A 20,161-nucleotide genomic window follows, 5' to 3' on the forward strand; every position below is an offset into this window, starting at 1 on the left:
CAGTTGTGAATCTTAGACTCTGATTTTAGTCAGGTAGGTTTCCAATCCAATGCTTCCCGCCTCTCTGTTGCATCCCTTGGAAGAATTTCACATTTCCATACTTCTGCAGGACCTCAGGCTCCCAATCTGAGTCAGTCTCTGTAACCTAGCACAAGCCCTCCAAATCCTTCAAAGATGGGCTTCTTCTTTGTATGTCCTGCTCAACCACACAGAAGTGTGTGTGTAGGAGTGTCAGCATGAAAGGGATTGCTGAATATGCTGGTTTTCTCCAAAACACTGGGAAGTACTTCAAGCTGAGCACAGCCCGCTGTTTGTCTAGTCCTGGATCGGGCAGAATCTGCTAATTGACAGTTTTGAGCTCCCCAGTTTCCACTCTCCCTCCATTTCAGTATGGGTTTATTATGGAAGAACTTTGTTCTCAGGCTTTGCACAACGTCCTTGGTCCCATCCCAAAATAAATCAATTTCTGCTTGACAAAACTAGCTAAAATACAGCAGTAATTTGGTGGAGGGGCAGACACTGAGCAGAGATCTGCATTTTTCAGGTTTTGTTTTTTAATTACATTTCTGCGATTTAGACTTATGAGTTAAGTATAAAGGTCCTGCAAAGCAAGCCTGCCTTTTCTCCTGCCCTGCCTGCAAGGGGCTGCCAGGTCTGCTAGAGCTGGATCTGCTGTCCCAAGCGGTCCTGGCTGAAGCTCCTGGAGGAGCAGAGCTTGCTGCCTGGAGAGTTGGTGGGCAGCTCTTCTGCTGCAAATGCATACATTCTTCTGCTGCTCTCCTTTGGTCCAGGGAGCTGCAGAATTTTCCTCCTCTTATGTAATGGTCTACTGGTGTCTTAGCTTGGAAAACGTCTTTTTTTTTCAGCTGGAGGGTGTCAGGAGCCCCGTCCTGCCTCTCTTGGGTCACTGCTCAGGGAGCTGATGGCCGGGGGCGGGGGGGAGAGGTGCCAGGCTCTCGGGCAGCAGGGGGAAGCAGCTCGCTCCCTCTTCCCCCCCTTACCCCGAGCCCTCCCCAGAGTCACTCTCCCCCTCGTAGGAGCACGGGGCAGCTCCGCCTGGGCGACCTCGGGCTGCAAACGGGGGAAAGGGCAGATGTGGCGATTTGGGTTGGGAGCTTTGCCTGTACTAGTGGCTGTGTCGTGTCGTCGTCGTCGTCCCCCTCCCGCAAGAGCCACAGAGCGGCTGGGGCAGGGCTGGGGGTGCGGCGGGGCGGGGGGGGGGGATGCAGCAGCGGTGGGACCCGGGGATGGAGAGCGGAGAGCGGCGGCGGCGGCTGCTCTGGGAAAGCGCTTCGCAAAGTCCCCGGGCAAAGCTCTCCCGGCCCCGGCAGCCGGCGGGGAGCAGGGGCGAGAGGCGATGGGGAGGGGGCACGGTGGGGTCGGGGGACGTTAAAATGCAGCATCATCCTCCCGCCCCGGCGAATTTCCCGTGTGTGTGTGTGGAGGGGGTGGAGGGAGAAAAGCGAGCAGCGGTGCTTTGCAGCTGGGGAGGGCGGCGAGGGGGGCCGTGGGGGGGGGGGGGCTCGCTGGCTGAGGTGGCTGCACCGCCCCGGAGAAGCGGTGCCCGCCGCGGAGCAGCGCGGAGCAGCGCGGAGCAGCGCGGAGCGGGCACTGCAGAGCCGGCAGCGCTCCCGGTGCAACGCCTGAGCCTCGCCGGCGAAAGGGGGGCACCGGGGGGGGGGGGGGGGGGGGCGATGCTAGTTGGCTGGAGGGGGAGGGAGGAGAGATGGGGGGGGGGGGGGGGAAAGAAATAAAAGAGAAAGAGAAAAAAAAAGCTGGACCCCCCTCCTCCCTCCTCTGCCCGGTCCCTTCCACCCCCGGCACACACACCCGCACACACACACACACACGCGCGCACACACACCCCATTGATCAATATTTGGCTGTCTTGCTGCAACTTGCTGCAGTCTTTTAAAGGAGTAGTAGAGAGAGAGGGAGAGAGAAAGGGAAACTGGCAGGAAGGGGTAAGGAGCTACACATGTCACATGTGCTTTCTAAGACGGCCAGGAGCATCTGCAGGCTGGATCTGGTGGAGGATGCTGCGGCAGGTGATACACAGAGGGCTCCAGTCGTTTTTCTACAAGCTGGGCTTATTCGTGAGCAGGCATCCGGTGTTTTTCCTCACTGTGCCCGCAGTCCTGACCATCATCTTCGGCTTCAGCCTGCTCAACCGCTTCCAGCCTGACACTGACCTGGAGAGCCTGGTAGCCCCCAGCCACAGCCTGGCCAAGATCGAGAGGAGCTTAGCCAGCAGCCTTTTCTCCCTCGATCAATCCAAAAGCCAGCTGTATTCGGACTTGCACACCCCGGGAAGGTATGGCAGGGTGATTCTCCTCTCCAAACCCGGAGGCAATATTTTGCATCAGGCTGATGTGATCCTGCAGATCCACCGAGCCGTGCTGGAAATGAAGGTGAACTACAAAGGCTATAATTATACTTTTTCCCATCTGTGTGTGTTGAGAAATCAGGATAAGAAATGCGTGCTGGATGATATTATTTCAGTGCTAGAGGATCTGAGGCAGGCTGCCCTCTCCAATAAGACAACAGCCAGGGTGCAAGTGAGCTATCCCAACACTAAATTAAAGGTATGCTCTTACTGCATGCTTTTGCCAATTAAAGAGGCAGCACTTCATTTCTTGTCCTAAACAGCAAAAAGAAATATAATCATATCTCTCTCTCTCTATATATATATCTAAATGTGTGTGATCTGGGCTTTCCTCGGGAAGCAGCTGAAATCGGTGCCTTGCTATTGTTCTGTACGAGGAGGGAGGGTGGGGGGGACTGTAGCTAGCGAACCAGGAGAAGCAGGGAGTGGAGAACAGCCTCGGGACCGGGAGACCTTGCAGTGCCTTGAAGGGTTAATACATTGGGGAAAAGGGACAGGAGGCCGGTGGGGACTGAGAGCTGGCATTTCACTATCACCTTTTCCACCTTTTCCATGGGGTAATTTATTATTAATATGGCCAGAAAAGGCTTTCCTCAAATGCACAGTGAGCTCCTGTATCTCCCTGCTTCTGCGAGTGCCATAGGAGCAGCAGGAGGTTTGGGCCAGCAGCGATTTCAGGTGTCCTGCCTTCTTTTTCTTTACCTGCATGCAAAGAAGGGGAAAGGAGGTGGGCTTTTTTCTCTCAGTGTGAAAATAACCGCTGATGGATGGGCTGGAGCTTTGGGACAGATCCCATCAGCTAGAGGCTTCCAGCCAAGGCGAAACAAGGTAAAAGGTGAAAGAAGTTTCAGTCCTTGCAATTAAAAGAATGAACAAATGATCTTAGGAAGATTTCCCTGGCACACAAGCAACCGTCTGCTTTCCCCCTCATCTGGAGCAATCCAATTCACCAGGACTAACCTGCCATGAGGAGCAAATAAGGCACAAACTTTGCAGGTGGCTGCTGAAAGAAGTTTCTGCAAATTACAGTATATCTGCATGTGCCCCTAGGCATTGCACCAGAGGCAGGATTTATTTAACAGAGTGCAACAAACTCCCTAGCACACTAGTTACTCATGGCTTAGGTCATAAGGAAAAGAATATGGTCCTTCTTGTAAACCAGAGAGGGTCTTTGGGGTTACCTGTCCTCCTCTTTTCAAAGACATCCTCGGGGATGAGGGAGGTAGTGCTCTGGTAATTACTGGCCAGATCCTGAAGTTATTGCGTGTTTCTTATTGTTCATTTCCCAGGAAAAAAAGGGAAGCCAGTCCCTGTCCCAAAATCTGAAGCAGAAACATAGATTGATTTTATTGGGCTTTTTGCTTCAGTAAAAGGGCCAAGTGGGACAGCTGGGATTTGGTCCTGTTGTTCTAAATGTTAGCAATTGCTTTGCACAGAGTTGTGGCTGTTTGAGTCGAGTGTGTGGAAACGAAAAGGTGTCCTTGCTGCTGCTGGAAAGTCCTGAGTGCAAGGAGTGCTCAGAAACATGAGTTATTCTGGGTTAAATATCCCTGAACAAATTTTATCTGTTAGTTTGCTGTGAAGACAATCCTGCTATTGCAGAATTAAAGTGCTTTATTTACATTTTGCTTATTTCTATAGTCAAGATTAAGCTAGTTCAGTGGAGGACACTGATAATCTGCACTAACATAATTATAAACCAGCTTTGTACAGAAATAGTCTTCCTACTCTCTCAGTCCATTTCTTGTGTAGAGAAACCTTAATTGAGCTTTGCAAAACTAGGATGCAGTTACTTGCAATGTTTTTTTTACTAGGAGAGTGCCTACAGCTACTCCTTTTTTAAAGATAAAAGCAAAAGAAAAAATAACCTGGTCTGGATTAGAGATTTATTAGAATAAGTGATCGGTAGATAATTCACACACAGAGAAAGGTTTTCCCGAAACATAGATGTCTGATTCTGAGCACTGCTGAATACCAGCCCTGCACATCCAAACCCCAAGTATCATCTTCCGGATGAAGGAATAAATGCACTTAAGTAACGAGGTTTAAAGTTGGACAGAGAAGGCAGCTTTCTACCCAATTCTCAGTGAAGGGAGTTAAAGCTGCCAAAATCTGTGACTGCACTTTAGAGAAAAGCTGATTACAACCCATTTCTGCGGGTAGGGAGAGTTCCGGCTGTCACTGAGAAACACACTTTGCCACCGTTTTTCTTTTTCTGGTGCGTTAAGGACTCTGTTGTGGGACTGAGGTCAGCCCTGAACCTGGGCTGGCCTTCAGCTGTGGTGTGTCCTCAGAGATTCACCTCCTCTGGTCTCTTTGGCTCCAGCTGCTGAGAATACATTACTAGTTTGTATAGATTAATTCACTAGGTCATCTCTGTCATCTCTGTGTCCCATCTACCAAGGGTTAGGAAGTTGTGGGCAAATGTCTCTTGCTCTGTTTCAACCCATGGCCAAAATCTTAGTCCAGTCTCCCAGTCTATTTACTGACCTCCCTCTCTCTGCACCTCTGAGCAAAGGCTGTAGAAACCCAGGTCTGTGTTGCTTGTTTTGGGGTGTCTAGGTGTGTTTAACCAGAAATATCTCAAATGCTGCACCCACCAGGGTAGGTCAGTCTCTGGATGTTCAGTAAAAGGAAACAACCCCTGTGGCTATAGCTATGAGGTTTTTTATTTCTTTTTCCTTAAGTCACGACACGAAGGAGCAGTTGTGGCTAGACCTCATGGGAATGCAAACAAGAGGGACGAGTCTGCCTGCCCTTATTCAGTGTGGACCAGTGTTCATCACACTCACGAGTCCATGTCCTTGGGAGATTTCTCAGCTAAACTTTCCTGCACCATAAGGATCCACCAGGATCTTCTGGGTTGCCTCACTTTCTCAAAGAACACATTGCTTGGTTAATACTGGTAGATTTTGCTCTGTCTTGTTCTTTTAATAATGGCTTCAGATTTAATAAATTCTTCTAAGAACAACACGGTGGGTTTACAAATGATGAAGGTGTCCCAGATGTGTTTAGTCTGCAGCTGACATGGGTCAGGCATCAACCTGTACTGGTTTGGGAACCACAATGACAATATTGAGCTGTTCCAATCCCTCTCCTGCTCCATCCGGGAGCTGCAAAAATATCTTGTAGGTTTTTTTCTTTCCCTCAAGCCTTGTGAGCAGCTCTCACTTTGCCCCTCTCCTCATCTCCTGCTGGAGTCCAGATTGGTTCAGTTCTCTCAGGTGAGGCTGGCTGAAGGCTAGCTGTGGGTGAGTTTTTGCCAGGTCTTTCACAGGAACTTTGTAGGAGCTGTACAAGCAGATTTCAGCAAACTGCTCCGGTTTTGATACAGCTGTTAGTGAGCTGCAAAATCTAATGAAACTACTTGGCTTTTCCTAAGAAAATCTGGTGCTAGAGGGTAATAATTGTTTAATCGTTATTTGCTGTAGTGTTGGAAGAGGTTATAGCCTTGAATAAATCTGTCTTCACTGCCCCTCTGTAAGTTGGTAAGTCTTGGTCTCTCCACTCGCCCGAGGTGGAGCACAGAGATCGCACTTACATCCAGAGTGCAGACTGCAGTGTGGTTTCAAACATCTGAGATGGGTTTAAAATCTACTGTAGCAACACAGAGGTCATAGTAGGCTAGTTCACTCTTCTGAAAGGGCAGGTGAACCAGGCTGTAGGAAAATGCCTGCTCCCATTGCTTCAGGGACCACTGTTCGCGGTTATTGCTACGCTACGCTGCAGTCTGCAGTCCAGCCAGAAGAGTGACTTGCCCAAGGTCATGCAGATAGACTGTGGCTGAGCAGGAAAACAAAGCTGGATGTATGAAGTCTTAATGAAGACTTTTGAGATACGTCCTGGAACAAGATTGCTCATGCTTTGCCCAGTTCGGGACAAAAACCCGACATTCCTCTGCTTGGGGTCTGGATAGAAGAAGACTGGGGAAGTCTACACTGAGCACTGATCATCAGTCACCAATCTGTTAAATCACAAGTTTTGACAAAACCCAGCATCATTTTTGTCAATTCAGACTTCCAGGACAGTGCTTGCCAGGGTATGACTTGGGAGATATTATGGGAAAGGATCTGTTCCTGGTGGGTATATCTATCCCGTTCTGGTGATAACAGCATGTACCTGCTTGGATATGTTGTACCTCTGCCTTCAGGGAGAGAATATGGCCTGAGGCACATTTTATTTATTGGTCCAGATAGAATTAGTGATTCCATGGGGATTACTTCTTGTTTACTATCAGATATGAGGAAGGAGATGGGATTTTGACCCTGATTTGCCAATAACCCCAGCAAATTTTCTGCCTTTACCAGGAAAAAAGAAAAAAATCACTACAAAGAATGAAAATTATTTGTGAACACAGTCCTTACCCAGAGGGGAAAAAAAAGAAAAAAGGCATAAAAGCATTTTTTCAGGTATTTCTCCTTTACAGTTTCTTTTCACGTTTATTAGCTATGTTTCTGAGAAGAGATAATAACTTAGAATTTACTTCTCTGAGAGCAGAACGACTATGACAACTGCTAGTTAAAAGGAGCCTTTGTAAGCAGATTGGTTTCTGTAATACCACTTTCAATTAATTAAGTATCAGTCGTTTATGAACACTAGGCTAAACAACAGCCAATAAACCAAACATCTCTATTACCACATTTGTGATAAAACACGTCAGCTGGATATTGAATCCTTTATTGCTTAAGTTGCTTGCATTCACTTAGCATCTTGAAACATGTAATTGCAGATTTGCTACTGGCCAGATTCTCAATTTTGCTCACACTAACAGCTATACTTTTAAATGACTCTTGCTCCATTTGCATTTGTGGAACATTTCCTACTGCTTTAAGATTTATCCCTCCTTATATGACTCAGAGGCATAGGCCATCTCCACGGGACAGAGAAGATGTAAAACCAGAGCCCACCTACATCAGAGCAGGCATCTGTATATCAATAATATCCACAAACTGATTATTCCTTTAGTAAAGTTGGTTCAAGTGTAAAATTTCTCTGACTCCAAGGACCAGATGCTTCCTTGGAGGCAGTGGGGCTCTGTAATCGTTTGTAATACCACCCATCCCAACCCAAGCCTGTGGCTCAGTATCCTGTGAAGTGCTCCTTGGCTGGCAAAAGCTGCTAAGTCAAAGCAAAATAATAAAACATGAGGAGGGAGAAGACCAGAAGAGGAAGGCTGGAGGCTGCAGGTAGTTTTCATCTCAGCCTCTCAGATCAAGATGGGATTGGGCAGGCTGAGCTTGGATTAGCTGCTCAGTAGCATGAAAGCAAGCAGAAGATGTTTGAAGGCAAGTAGCCTCTGCTGGCTCACAGGTTGGGAAACTTATTTTGAAAAAAACATTTTAAAAGACCTTCTTGCTCTTCCAAATGTGTTTCTGTACTGTCCAGCAGGACTAGGAAGAGCTCTTCACCCTCCTCCCTTGGAGGGGCTGGCAGAGCTGGTGTCTGTGGTGGGTTAGCTGTGCCCTTGCTGGGAGATGTCCCTGCAGCTGTCAGCTCTTGAGGACATGATGAGAGGGCCTGCCTGCATCATGTGGGCAATAAATGAAGTGTTTCCTTACATTTTTAGGAAAAATCTCCACTCCTTCCTTTCCTTAGTACATTAGGAAAGGTCTCTTTCTTAGTTCTGATAGACCAAGGCTAAGACAACTCTCTTGCTAAAAGAAAGGCCAGACTATGAACCCTGACCGCACCAGAGACACAAAACCAGGTTAACCTGTACCAGGACGAGCTATGCCAATGTAAACAAACAGCAAAAATACAGCAGAAACTTATCAAAGCAAGGATGGGGTTTAGGGTGCTCTTTTTGCATTGCCATTCTTTCAGTTATGAGCTTAACTTTCCTTATGAGCCTTTGGGGTAAATTCCACCATGACCCCACCACGGCTGTAGGCAGCAGGTTCCTTGGGTGTGGGACTCATTCCTTCCCGTCTAGCAGTTGAGAGCGCTGGCCATATCAAAGACTACAAAGAAAATATTGTCCATTGACCTCTCGGATGACCTTGGTCAGCTGTTTCATGTCTTTTCCTCACAACCATTCCACTTTTTAGTTTCGTCAGCACTTGCCAGGGGACATGGCCTTTTATGCAGTGCCAGGCCTTCTGGAGACCTTGCCATGGTGTGAATAATAATAAGCAGTTAGAAGGTTATTTGGGTAGAAAGAAAAGGAAAGTGCAATTGCAAACCCCTTTAGTTAGTAACGACTGCTCATTGCTGCGAATCTGGGGTGGAAAGCAACTAATTGCCAAAGGTAGAAAATCCAGTAACACTTTACCATCTTCCTACAATAGCTACTCCTTCATGGACAGAAATAATAGTTTTATTTCCTTTACTCAATATTTAGTTAATGATTGGCAGTGATTCTACACTGACACTACATCTTATACTCTCATCCATCCTTATGCCTTTCCAAAATGTCTTTGGAACCCCTTACTGTATCGGTTGTGTGAGCTGTTGGAGGGCTCTGAACTTCTCGCTCTGTATTTACAACAGGTGGGTATTCTTGCTATCTGTAACAAGAGTTCAAACAAATTCAGATACTGCCATGCTAGCAAGGCAATAGAATACAATCGATGAGCTTTAGTGAAGAAGACGTGTCATCTTCCCAGCCAGAGAAATATTCTTTTATGGAGAGGAGAGGAGAGGAGAGGAGAGGAGAGGAGAGGAGAGGAGAGGAGAGGAGAGGAGAGGAGAGGAGAGGAGAGGAGAGGAGAGGAGAGGAGAGGAGAGGAGAGGAGAGGAGAGGAGAGGAGAGGAGAGGAGAGGAGAGGAGAGGAGAGGAGAGGAGAGGAGAGGAGAGGAGAGGAGAGAGGAGCTCCTTAAACCAATTAATTACTAACTGTTCTGTGGTAGAAGCGGGAGGAAATTTGTAAGGAGAAATTTAGATTAATAAATATATATAAAAAAAGTTCTTAAATTATTTAACATCCTTTATGTATATGTGGGTATGTATATTGCATACATATCTTTCTTAGTAAACAATTATGTAGATGAGGTTGTGCTAGACATTTTGAAAATAGTAGTCTAATAACAAACTTGTATTAAACCTTTTCAGCCATTAAGAAATAAAAGATCCCTATGCAGAGCTCTGCACAGTTGCTATTACAGAAGTCATGGTGAAAAAAACCTGCTGGCTGGTTTTCCAAGAGGAGGGAATTGAGTTATTAAAATTATGATCTTGCATTTCTGCAAAAAGCTTTTCATTTATGCAGACCCCACATCCATTGCACACTCCTAGTGCAAACACTGACACATGCTGTGCATGGCTGGGACTTGAACTGAAAAGCAGCTTTAAATACAGATGAAACAAAGCCTTCAACAATGTGGGAAAGCAGGTGCTGCGTGTGATGGAAGAGAGAGGAAGACAATGGGAGGCAGAAAGAGCAAGATATAAAGTCTTTTATACCCCTGTTTCTCACTGTATTAGTCCTGTTCTTTGTTTTCCTAACTACCAAAGTGCAAGATGCTCATGTGGCAAATAGATAGTAAAGGAAGTTCTTGGCACTGGGGCTGTGAAGCTCCTACAAAGGGAGAGAGCAGTGACAGAGCTCCTGAGCATTTCAGAGATGGTCACATGTATTGGCACATGTCGTTGCCCTAGCCCTGGACTCACTGGGTGTGAATTAGCCTCCGTTTTACACTAGTTAGGCCATTTGGGAGCAGGAGCTTTGGGTGAAGTGCTTGAAGATCTTTGATAAAACTAGCAAGTGTGACCTGGTGGCAGCAGGAGGATTTCTAGCTGAAAAGAATTACTGTGGAACTGACTCAAGGGCAAACTGGGAATAATTTGTTGGTGGACAGCTCTGGTATGGTGGAGAAATTTTTCTGATTTTTTTTGCCTCCTTAACCGTGCTCACACATCGGTGGGTAATTCCTGCACGATGCCAGTTCTGCACGCCCAGCAGCGGCTCCGCAAGGTGTCGGACAGCATTACACAAGTGTTGTCAGTCTGATGGGAAGGTGTTATTCTTACCACATATGTGATGTATTTTTGCGCATGTGTCAACAGCTTCATAAAGGGTGCTACGATTCAGAAGCGGCCATGGAGCATTTTGCTGCTTCTGTGCAAAATCATGCGTTACCTGTGCTGCATCTAGGGCCAGCCTATAAAATTTCAGCTGAATCTTTTTCTACCAGAAGTTACAGTCCTCTTAAAATCAAAAGCATCTGTGAATCAATGTCTACCTTTGCTCTTAATTTTGTCTTGGAGGAAGAAAAAAGAAGGGCAGGGTCCCATAGTTTCATTTTGACATTCTCCTAACAAAACTTTTCCATTTTTCTGTGTTGAAATGGTTCTTTCAAAGTATTCTTTCAAAATTATTTCCAAAATATTTTGCTCTCACTTTATACTTTAGATTACAAAATAAAGGAGAAAAAAAAAGTTACTTTTGAAGCAACTGTTTTCTCATGTTCAAACTTTGGGGAAGGAGAGGTCACTCTAGTTTGAAAATTGCAGAGAAATGGAGTCGCCCCACCTGCTCTGCCTGTGAGGATCCCTGTGTGGCTGAGGACACAGCCCAGTCCCCATGTACATGAATGTATCCCCCAACAGGGTGCTCTCGCTCTTGATAATGCCATTTTTCACTGGGGACCAAGACACTGTGTTGATGGGCCAAGTGAACCTCGCTTCCAGTTTTCCAAGCAGGTTTAGTTTGTAAAACAATTTGCAGTTCATTAAGAAGAAAGATGCTGTTAGCGGTACTTCATTATGCAACACAATCTCTTGTTTGACAGGACCTGTGACTTAAATATAAATTACCCTTTTCCTAACCATTTTACAGGATGGTTTCTTAGAGTAAATTTTGATTCATTAACAAAATACATTAACAAATCTAGTGCTGAGTAGGTGCAACATGGAAGCGTTCATGTGCATTTGTCTCCTTATAATCCACCCTTCGGTTTGCTCATGTTCTTGAGTCCTGTCCTACTGAGTGAAGTTTTGTTCACAGATAAGTACAAAACATCCTCTAAAAGAGACGACACCACATAGACTTCTCTTCAGGAGTGGGTGGAAGGTAGTAAATGCTCTACCAGGGGTGTTTCTTTGTTAACTAACATTTATTTTCCTGTCCATAACTGATTTTCCATCTGCACGTAAAAACCACTGGTCACCCAGTTAACGCTCAACAGATTTATCATTGTAAATTGCACAGAAAGTTCATACACTAGCAAAGCAACATGAACATTTCTGAATATTTACAAATGTCTCTCCAAGCCTTTCTTTCCCCAGGCTTCAAGATTAGCATAAGTATTAGGCTTTAGGTATATACCCCAAAATAAATTTCACAAGCTTGTCAAGCTTAAGAGCTCCCCTGCTCTCATAAAGTATTTGATGTTTTGTTTTTGAAAATAATTTAATTTTAAAGAAAAGGTAATTTTTTCTCCTAAACCAGTAAACTTTGTACCCTTACAACTTTTACCATCTTCTTGCCTCTAGTATAAGATCTTGGAGGCGAGAGAAAGAGGAAGACATGCTTGAAGGGAAATTTGTGTTATATAAATGCCAACTATTGTAATTGCATATGTTCAGTGGTCTTTCCATCAAAATATTCACCTCAAAAGGAAAGTTCAAACAGGTCATTTGTCACTGCTTAACAGATCTGAACAGATCTGAAGCTCCTTTAGGAATGAATCTGATACATTTCTTGTGGAAAACCCAATTATTCTTTGAAGGTGCAAAAATGACAGAAAAATAAGGAGACTAGGACATTTTCTCACTTCCTTTAGAGCAGCTAAATAAAAGGTAACCGGGATAGAGAATAGTCCAGAACGAAACTCAAAGGAGCTCAAGTGCACCCTTAAACCATTTGAACGGGGTTTTTCCTATAGCTTCTTTAATGGAGATAAAGTGCACAGAAAGGACAACATTTCAGATGCTGTTTTATGAAGGAACAGTTTAGGGTGTGGGATGGCGATTTTGGTGCAGGACCACGTATTTAAGAATTCATATTCTACTGCGACTCAGATCCTTCTCTCCCTTACATTGATTTTTCAATCATAAAGGAATGCTGTAGTGTTGCTGGAGAAATTCAGTCAGAGGGCTGTTGGAGTTTTATGAGCAATCTCATGCCTCTTCCGTGTAACATCAAGAGGTCAAAGACATAAAAGGTTTATAAGGTCAGTCTAGCCCATTCCCTGGTCTGTGCAGGATTATGAGGAAACCCTAATAGAAAAATTAATTCAGATTGGCTTGGATGGGAAATCAGTCATGTGGGTTGGAAACTGGCTGAAAGACTGTAAGTGAAGAATCATGATAAATGATAATGTAACAAGTTTATGGAAGGTATCTTGGAGGGTATCTGGAGAATTTCTGTTAGGTCTGGTCTCATCTAGCATCTCTATTAATTATCGGGAAGTGGAATTGAATTGCACAGGAATAAAATTCACAAATAATATTAAACAAGGAGCACATGTCAGCAGCAGCTGAGTCAGAGAGTTTACACAGACAGAACCGGAGCAGTTAGAAACCCAAACACAAAATAACACAGTGTTCTAAAGAGTTTTGGTTGCATTCTGGTCCCCAAAGGGCAATCTAGAGTACTCCCTTGGAACAGATTCCTGTTAGCTGCATTTTGCAAATGTCAAATTGAAGATGCAGTGCTTATATGTCATGGCCAAGGTCAAAGACAAAGTTGATGTTAAAGTTGGGATTTTGCGACCTCCACAGAAAGGACACTCAGTTTTACTTCTGACTCTGACACCACTTTGCAAGTATAGACATTTATCTACTCGCTGTTGTCCTTCATCGTTCACCATCTTGCAGATCAAGTTCTGCAGGACAAAGACAGCTCCGTATGTTGAGTTTGAATGGTGCTTTGGAGGCTGTAGATGATGTGTTAAATAATCAGTGAAGCCTTGACAAATTGCTGCTTTGCCTTGATCTCTGAGTTACCTTTCTAGAATGAAGTCAGTCTTCTGAACTTTCATGCTGACTGTGTGGATTTTGGATGGGCCAAACCTAAGAATGTTTTGCCATGTAGTGCATCATCTGATTGATCCCCAGCACTGCAGATTAGAATATCCTTATACCCCTAATGTCACAAATTGGCTCCATTTTGTCCCCGTTGAATTTTGCCATTCATTAATTATATTCTAGTTGTGCCAGGGAAAAATTCTCCTAGCAGGCACTCTTAAAACTCAGTTGAGCAGGATACTTAAAAAATATTCAGCTGGATCATTTCTAGTATTTTTTGTCCAACTTGAGTGTGATTGCAGACCAAGTCTTTAGGAACAGGTTGGTGATGTTTGTGAAATGGATTGTGGAGTCAGGTCATTTCTTCTCCTCTTCTTGACAAACATCCACAATGTCGGGGTATTTGTTGAAGTGGGTGGTACCTGGTCTGGTCTGCAGAGTCAGGCTGTGACCCTGCCCTGCCACTGAGGGTCCATGATGTAGCAGTTTGTGGATGCTCATACAGAAAGTCATGATGGGAACACTCATCCCAAAGAAGGGATATATGTCTTCTATTTGAGCCCTTTTACTTTCAGAGTCTGATCTAAACTGAGCCCAATGTGCAATCAGGGGAGAGAAGGGTGAACCTCCCCAAGCAATACATTTCACTTTTTCTAAACAACTGTATTAGGAAGGGATAAACTCCCCCTTCAGAGACATCATGGATCGTATTATGCATTTACGTGTCACAGAACGGTAGGGGTTGGAAGGGACTTCTGGAGATCATCTAGTCCAAAGTCTAGTTCAGATGGTTAAAATTAGGTGAGCTGAATCCCACCATACCTTTATTTCAAATCACAGGAAAAAAAAGTTCCATGAAATTTCATAAGCATGAGAATATGCTAAATCTATAGATCTTTATAGAAAAGACTTATGTCAGGTGAAGAATTTCTGAATGATTTAGGAAATAATCTGCATTTGCACTGACATGAGAAAAAACTTCCTAGAATAGTTTCATAGGAAAAATCAAGGGTTTTTCTCAAGTCCATTGCAGCTTTTCTCACACCAAATCTCTGACAGGTTTTTGAAAGACTCTTTTTGGAAATTATTATTAGACAGTTGCAAAAGAACTAAAACACATTAATCTGAATAAGGAATTAGTTTCCACTGAAGGAACCGGAATTATATGCCATCCTCCTGCAAAATAGATTACTGGATATTGGCAGTTTATTGCAGCAGGGAGACTGAGATTTTGCAGAGTACTCAGAAGACAAATGCTGAGGTTCTATCATCCGGAATTGCTTTACCGTCTGATTACTCTTTGGCTTACTTTATCAGAATTTTACCGTAAATATTTATTTGTTTGAAATCCAAAGGTTGCTAAATACCACAAAGTCTCACCATCTGCAGCACTTTAGTTTTAAAATTAAAAGTCCAGTCCTTCCTGTTCTGCCAGAACCAAAACCTTTCCAAATAGGTTATACTAATACAAATTGAAAATCACTTTGCACTCCAGGAGACTTTGAAAAGACTTTTTTTATTTTTTTAACACATATTGCATTAAAGTAACTGGAAAATGTCTATTTGGAGAAAAAAGTTTTGACATCTTGCAGGAAAAGGTCTCAGATAAGTTGGAAAGGTGGCTGATGCTGTTGTTATTATTATTATTTTTATTATTATTAACAATGAATATACCACATTTCTTCAGAAGTGCCTATACACAGTAACCAAGTATTGATCTTACTTGGTATCTTGAACTCATTCTTAACAATGGCACTACATCAACATACAAATCTAGGAACACATATAACCTAGCTTTAGGAATTTACTGAAGGTACTTAAATTAGGTTTTGGGACACTGTATTCTTCAGGAGGACTAAAAACCCTGAGAATGAGATTCAGTCCATTTAAGACCAAAATTGCAATTGCCCTCTGGAGGTGCCCTGTTTTTCTCTTCTCCTTGAGCAGGCAGTCTGATAGTCCTGGCATTTCTAACCTGGCAGGCTTGATTAGGCAGCCTAACTCAGGACCTCAGAGCCTAAATTCTGAATTTTCATGTTTTGAGTCTTGTTCTGGCTGAAGAGGCACATCCAAACCAGAAACTCTGCTCGAGTTAACAGCTACTGTGTGCTCGCACAAAAGGACAAACTCTCAGCTGTGACATACAGCCACCTTGAGGGTGAAGCTATTCAGGTGTTGCACAGCTGACACCACCACTGGACTACGGGGTTTGAGCACAGGAATTAAAGAAACCCTCTGCCAGCTGGCAGCAAGGAGGGGATTAAATCCTTTTTTTTTTTTTTTTTTTTTTTCCCCCATTGAGTTTGCATAAGCCTGGATTATTTGATTATTTCTCCAGTCCATTTCACCACATACCACATGAACTGCTGCTCCTGAGCTTGGCAGAGAGGAGGTGCAGGCTCAGGAAGGGACATTTCCTTTGGCAGCATCACCAGTTCATACTGTGAAATACAGCAACTAAAGAAACTCCAGCATCAGATGGGAAGATCTCTGAAGCATGGGCAGCTTCTCCAGCTGTGCATTTGCACAGTACCTTGCACAGTGGGATCGTGGGCCATGCCAGAACCTCACTGGTGACCAGTGATTATGGTCTGAAGTGAGACCCCAGCATCTGCTGTACCTTGTGTGGGTCCTCCCAGGCCTTTGCAGCACAAAGGCTGCATCAAGATGAATTGTTCCCAGCATATGGAGCATGATCAGTGGCAGTTAGAACTCCTGCAATCTCTAGGTGAAGGTTTTCAGCTGATGCAAAGTTTTCATGTTGTCTCACACTGTTATTTAACACTTGTTTATCATTGCAAATGTGCTCTGTGCTGTCTGACAGCACGAGACACCTTCTCCCACAGATTATGGCTAAAAAAATAAAGAAAACTAGCCCTCGTAATGTCAGCAAACTTCCAGTAGGAGAGCTCTCCAGCCATGGGAGACGGTGAGAAGCACAAAGTGGAGATGATGCCACAAGCTTTACTTTTTTTTGACTAGACTAAGAATTAAAGAGAACACATGATAGCACCTTAATCTTTACGGGCTACTAAGAACATAAGATTTTATCCTGAAGGGTTTTACAAGGTGATCTTGAGACAGATTTTACAAATATAAAAGCTACCTGCTGATGTTCATATGTGGGGGTGAAAAATATCTTTGAATGTACTGAATTCAGAAGTACCTTGGGTGGGAGTCAGCTGTCTCATATGCAGATCCAGAACCCCAGCTTTGGTTATATTTTAATGCATAAATACGTGCCTACTTAAATGCCTCATTCCCACTCGCCCTTTCTGGTCCAACCCTATAAAAAAAAAAGGAAAAACATCTGAAACTAGACATTTTTTTGGCTCTCTCCAGCTAACAAATGGCCAAACTCATTAAAAAAGTGTGTGCTGGAGGGAAGAGGGAAATTCTTCAGGGTAGAGGAATTGCTTCACAATGCCAAATTTGAGATTAAAAAAAAAAAAAAAAAAAAAAGAGGGAAAACTGATTAATTACCTCTTAAAAAGGAGGAATTTTCAGCTGGAAGTGTTAAGCGTCCTTAAGTGTATCTGCTTTGCACAGTGCCTTGTTATATCTCATCGAGTACTGCGAGAGTGGACGCTCCTGATAGGACTTGGGTAAGAGCATAGCAGTGCCCTGCATTCAAACGCTGGGCTTAGTTAAGCCTACAAATTGCTTAGCTGGAAGTTAACCTCAAAACTATGCTAGCCCCAAAATCTTGCCACATCACGCTTGGCTTTGTCTGATTCTCAGTTATTTCTTTTCTTCTTGTCTTTGATAAAACATTATCACAGTGTTTCAGTACTTTTGCTGCTGGTCCCCAGAGAAACCAGGAAGAGCAGAGACAAGAGAAAATTAAAGAGATGTTTGCCAACATAAAACGTAATTTAAAAAGAAAAAAGCACCCTTTTCTGTGTCATTATTGAAACTTCAGATTGTAAGAGCTTAAATGATTCCTGTGGATCTGCTTTACTTCTCACTTTTTATTCTCTGCTGTTTATTTTTTAACATTTCCTTTAGATGGAGTAATAAAACTAGGCAAATCCAATTCTTTTTGCTTCCTGGCAGTTTTTTTTCCTATTTCTTGTGAGTATTGGACTTCAAGCAGTGTAGGGAAAACAATTAAAAGAGGTACGCAGTGGGATGCACGCAAAGCAAGAGGGCTTACAAATACTTCAGGATCTCCTTTTAGGGAAAATGATTGGATCCCATTCTTGTCGCCCCCAGAACCCTTCAGCTTAGCCATATGAAGAGTGTGGTGAAGTTTTGCAAACAGTTTTGTGCCTTTTTGCTGTTGTTGATATGGAAAGACAACAAAAAAGGAGGTTTTCTTGATTTTTAGTGTTTTCTGCTGTCTTTTTTTTTTTTTTTTTTTTTTTTACTTTAAGCATTAGGTGCTTCTTTAGCCTATAACTCCATGGACTTTAAGAAAGCTTTAAGATTAGACCTTCACAAGAGACAGAAAACATTCTGGTGGAATGTTTTCTCCCATTTGGAGAAAGCCATGACCCTCTTCAAATAACAAAACTCTCTTGGATTTCACTGAGGCACAAGATATCTTTAATTCATTAGTCTTGCTTACTTTTTGTTGCCAATTTCATTCAAATGTTTGCATTTGGGAGAAGGATTGCTTTGTTACAAAATGAACAGTTACATTCTTTCTCCTCCTTCCCAGCAGCTCATTTCACTCTTTTATTTGTTGAAGAGCTGGAAAATCCACAATAACTATGAGACTCCCAAAGATGTCTTCCAGCCATATTATGGAAGACACTGTCTTGGTGTGTCATGCTTTAGTTTGGGCTAGATGGACCACTGGCCTGCACTGAAAAAGCATTTCTTGTCTTTTTATGCTTTTTGTAATTTTCTTCATTTCTTCTGAACATTTTTAACATTGAGTTTGATCCGTGGACGAAATCAGACTTAATATGGAGTATTCATTAATATAAAGTATTTACACTATGGATTCCTAGAGTGTGCCAAATATGAGAGGTGGTAAATCTGTTCTTCATACACATGCCTGCATACGTGAGTGTGAGTGTTTAACTGTATATACATAAATATTGTTGTTTTGTGTGTCTCCCTTGAGGCACTACTCTCTGCATAGTGATTCATTCCTGTGTTTCTCCTTGGCATAAATAAAATCCTTTGGGATGAACAGTAGCTCTGCGTGAGACCATGGAGACAAGAACAGCTTTTTTTAGTTGGACTTGAGTATTCTTCATGGCTTAGCACATGGTAGAGGATTAGCCATTGTCCCAGTTTGTATAGGTGAAGGTCCACAACTGTACCATGCAATGCAGGAGCTTGGACTTCCCCTCCTAAAGCCATGTGATACCTCTGCAAAAGTCTGTCATAAAGCACAATTGGAATATATGAAAAATATGAATGCTGTCCTGCTTGGTTATGTGAAGCGTGGAGGTCCGGGAGTAGAAAAACAGTTTTTGAGGAAATTCTCACACCTCAGTGCAAAGCTCCAGGTTGGCTCAATCAACTCGCCATGATCTGGAGCTGGTTGGCAAAGAGTGCAGGCGGGGGAATATGGCCCTGTTCAAAAATCTCCAGCAATCAGGACATGGGCCTGTGCGTGGTGAGAGGAAGCCACTGACTGTAATCCAAATCCCTGCTCCTTTGCAGACCAGAGACAGAGCTGGAGTTATTCATGCAACCCTCTCCCTCTTCCCCCATGGCTCATCCTTTGCATGTCAACCTGTTACAGGCCACTAGGGAGACCCCCAGAGCTGGCGGTGGGGTTTGAATCCTCCCACACTGTATGTGTTCCTACACATGGGTCTAGAGCAGCACAGTATGGCTGTGCAGGGCTTGCAAACCAGGTGCTTGGGAGCAGGTAGACACCAGCAGGAAGAAATATCACGTGTGCTACCCAGCCTGAAGTGTGACTTTTGGGGTGGAAATGCTTGAAATTTCCTATTCTTCTGTAGAGATATTGAGAGGGAAGGACAGTTTAGGATAGCTAAACCCAGCCCTGCATTATTGCTGCTGTGCTCGATGCATGTGACCTGGGGTCCTGCGGGAAGGTGGGAAGGAGGGATGTGGAAGGGGGATGGGAAGGCAGCGAGAGCTGAAGCAGGGACTGCAGTGCAGGGCTGTGCTCGTCTGCTGCCACTGGCACGGTGGCACAGGGCACAGGAGACATGACTCTGCTGTTTGCAGGAGGGTGTCAAAGCAACTTTGCTCCCATCTGCCTTCTGCCCTCTTTCTGGATGGTCAGGGTGCAATGAGAACTGCTGCTTTTGTTACCACTCACCCTGTGTTTTTCCTCTCCTGGCCCCCTCTTTTTTAAAGAGACACTCCCAGTCTCTTTAAGGCATCCAGCTCCATAGTCCCAGTTTTATTTCACGATCACTACCAACTCCCCTTCCTTTGTATCACTGACCACTTTCTTACTACACAAATCCCCCATAAAGCACACTTCTCACTTGCTTGGTCTTTCCACATCCATCCCTTGGACAGGAACCCGTTCTTGGATTGCCAGGGAAACTGTGCTGGTCTGCAGTGATGTTTTTTACAGTCGTCCTTCATCCTGGGGGGTTTAGCGGCCATGGTGCCAGGATGCAGCCTGACTTTTTTGCTCTGTGATACCAGGGAAGCTCCACTGGCAGGGACAGGCTGTGAAAAGCCTGAGCCCTAAGTGACTGCCTCAAGGGCTTTTGACCCTGGACAGGGCAGAACACAAACTAAAATGACAGTATAAAGTGGGGAGGGACCTGTGGCTCTGTGCCTGCTGCAAACAAGAGGACAGCTGTATTTTAAGATCTGACCTGCTAGATTTACACACCCAGGCTTACCTATGACTTGAGCGGTCCTGCTGACACAATCTCCTGTGGAAGGTGAACTGATGTCGCCAACGGTTTTGCTGA

General features: G+C 44.2%; 1 protein-coding gene across 3 annotated transcripts in view; it reads left to right on the forward strand.

Annotated features, from left to right (window-relative positions):
* The first annotated feature begins 1,611 nt into the window (after nucleotides 1–1,611).
* PTCHD4 (patched domain containing 4) overlaps nucleotides 1,612–20,161 on the forward strand; it is an 84,833-nt gene continuing 66,283 nt past the window's right edge. The window contains exons 1-2 of one of the 3 annotated variants that reach the window (XM_086461634.1): nucleotides 1,612–1,622; nucleotides 2,036–2,585. In XM_086461634.1, coding sequence (XP_086317760.1) covers nucleotides 2,037–2,585 — 549 coding nt within the window. In that variant the 5' untranslated portion in view covers nucleotides 1,612–1,622; nucleotide 2,036. Of the gene's footprint in view, nucleotides 1,623–1,985; nucleotides 2,586–20,161 lie in introns of those variants that run through there. The other 2 variants (XM_086461632.1, XM_086461633.1) reach the window with 2 other exon arrangements.

This window comes from Leptosomus discolor, chromosome 2 (assembly GCF_034619465.1).
Source record: "Leptosomus discolor isolate bLepDis1 chromosome 2, bLepDis1.hap2, whole genome shotgun sequence".
Lineage (NCBI taxonomy): Eukaryota > Metazoa > Chordata > Aves > Leptosomiformes > Leptosomidae > Leptosomus > Leptosomus discolor.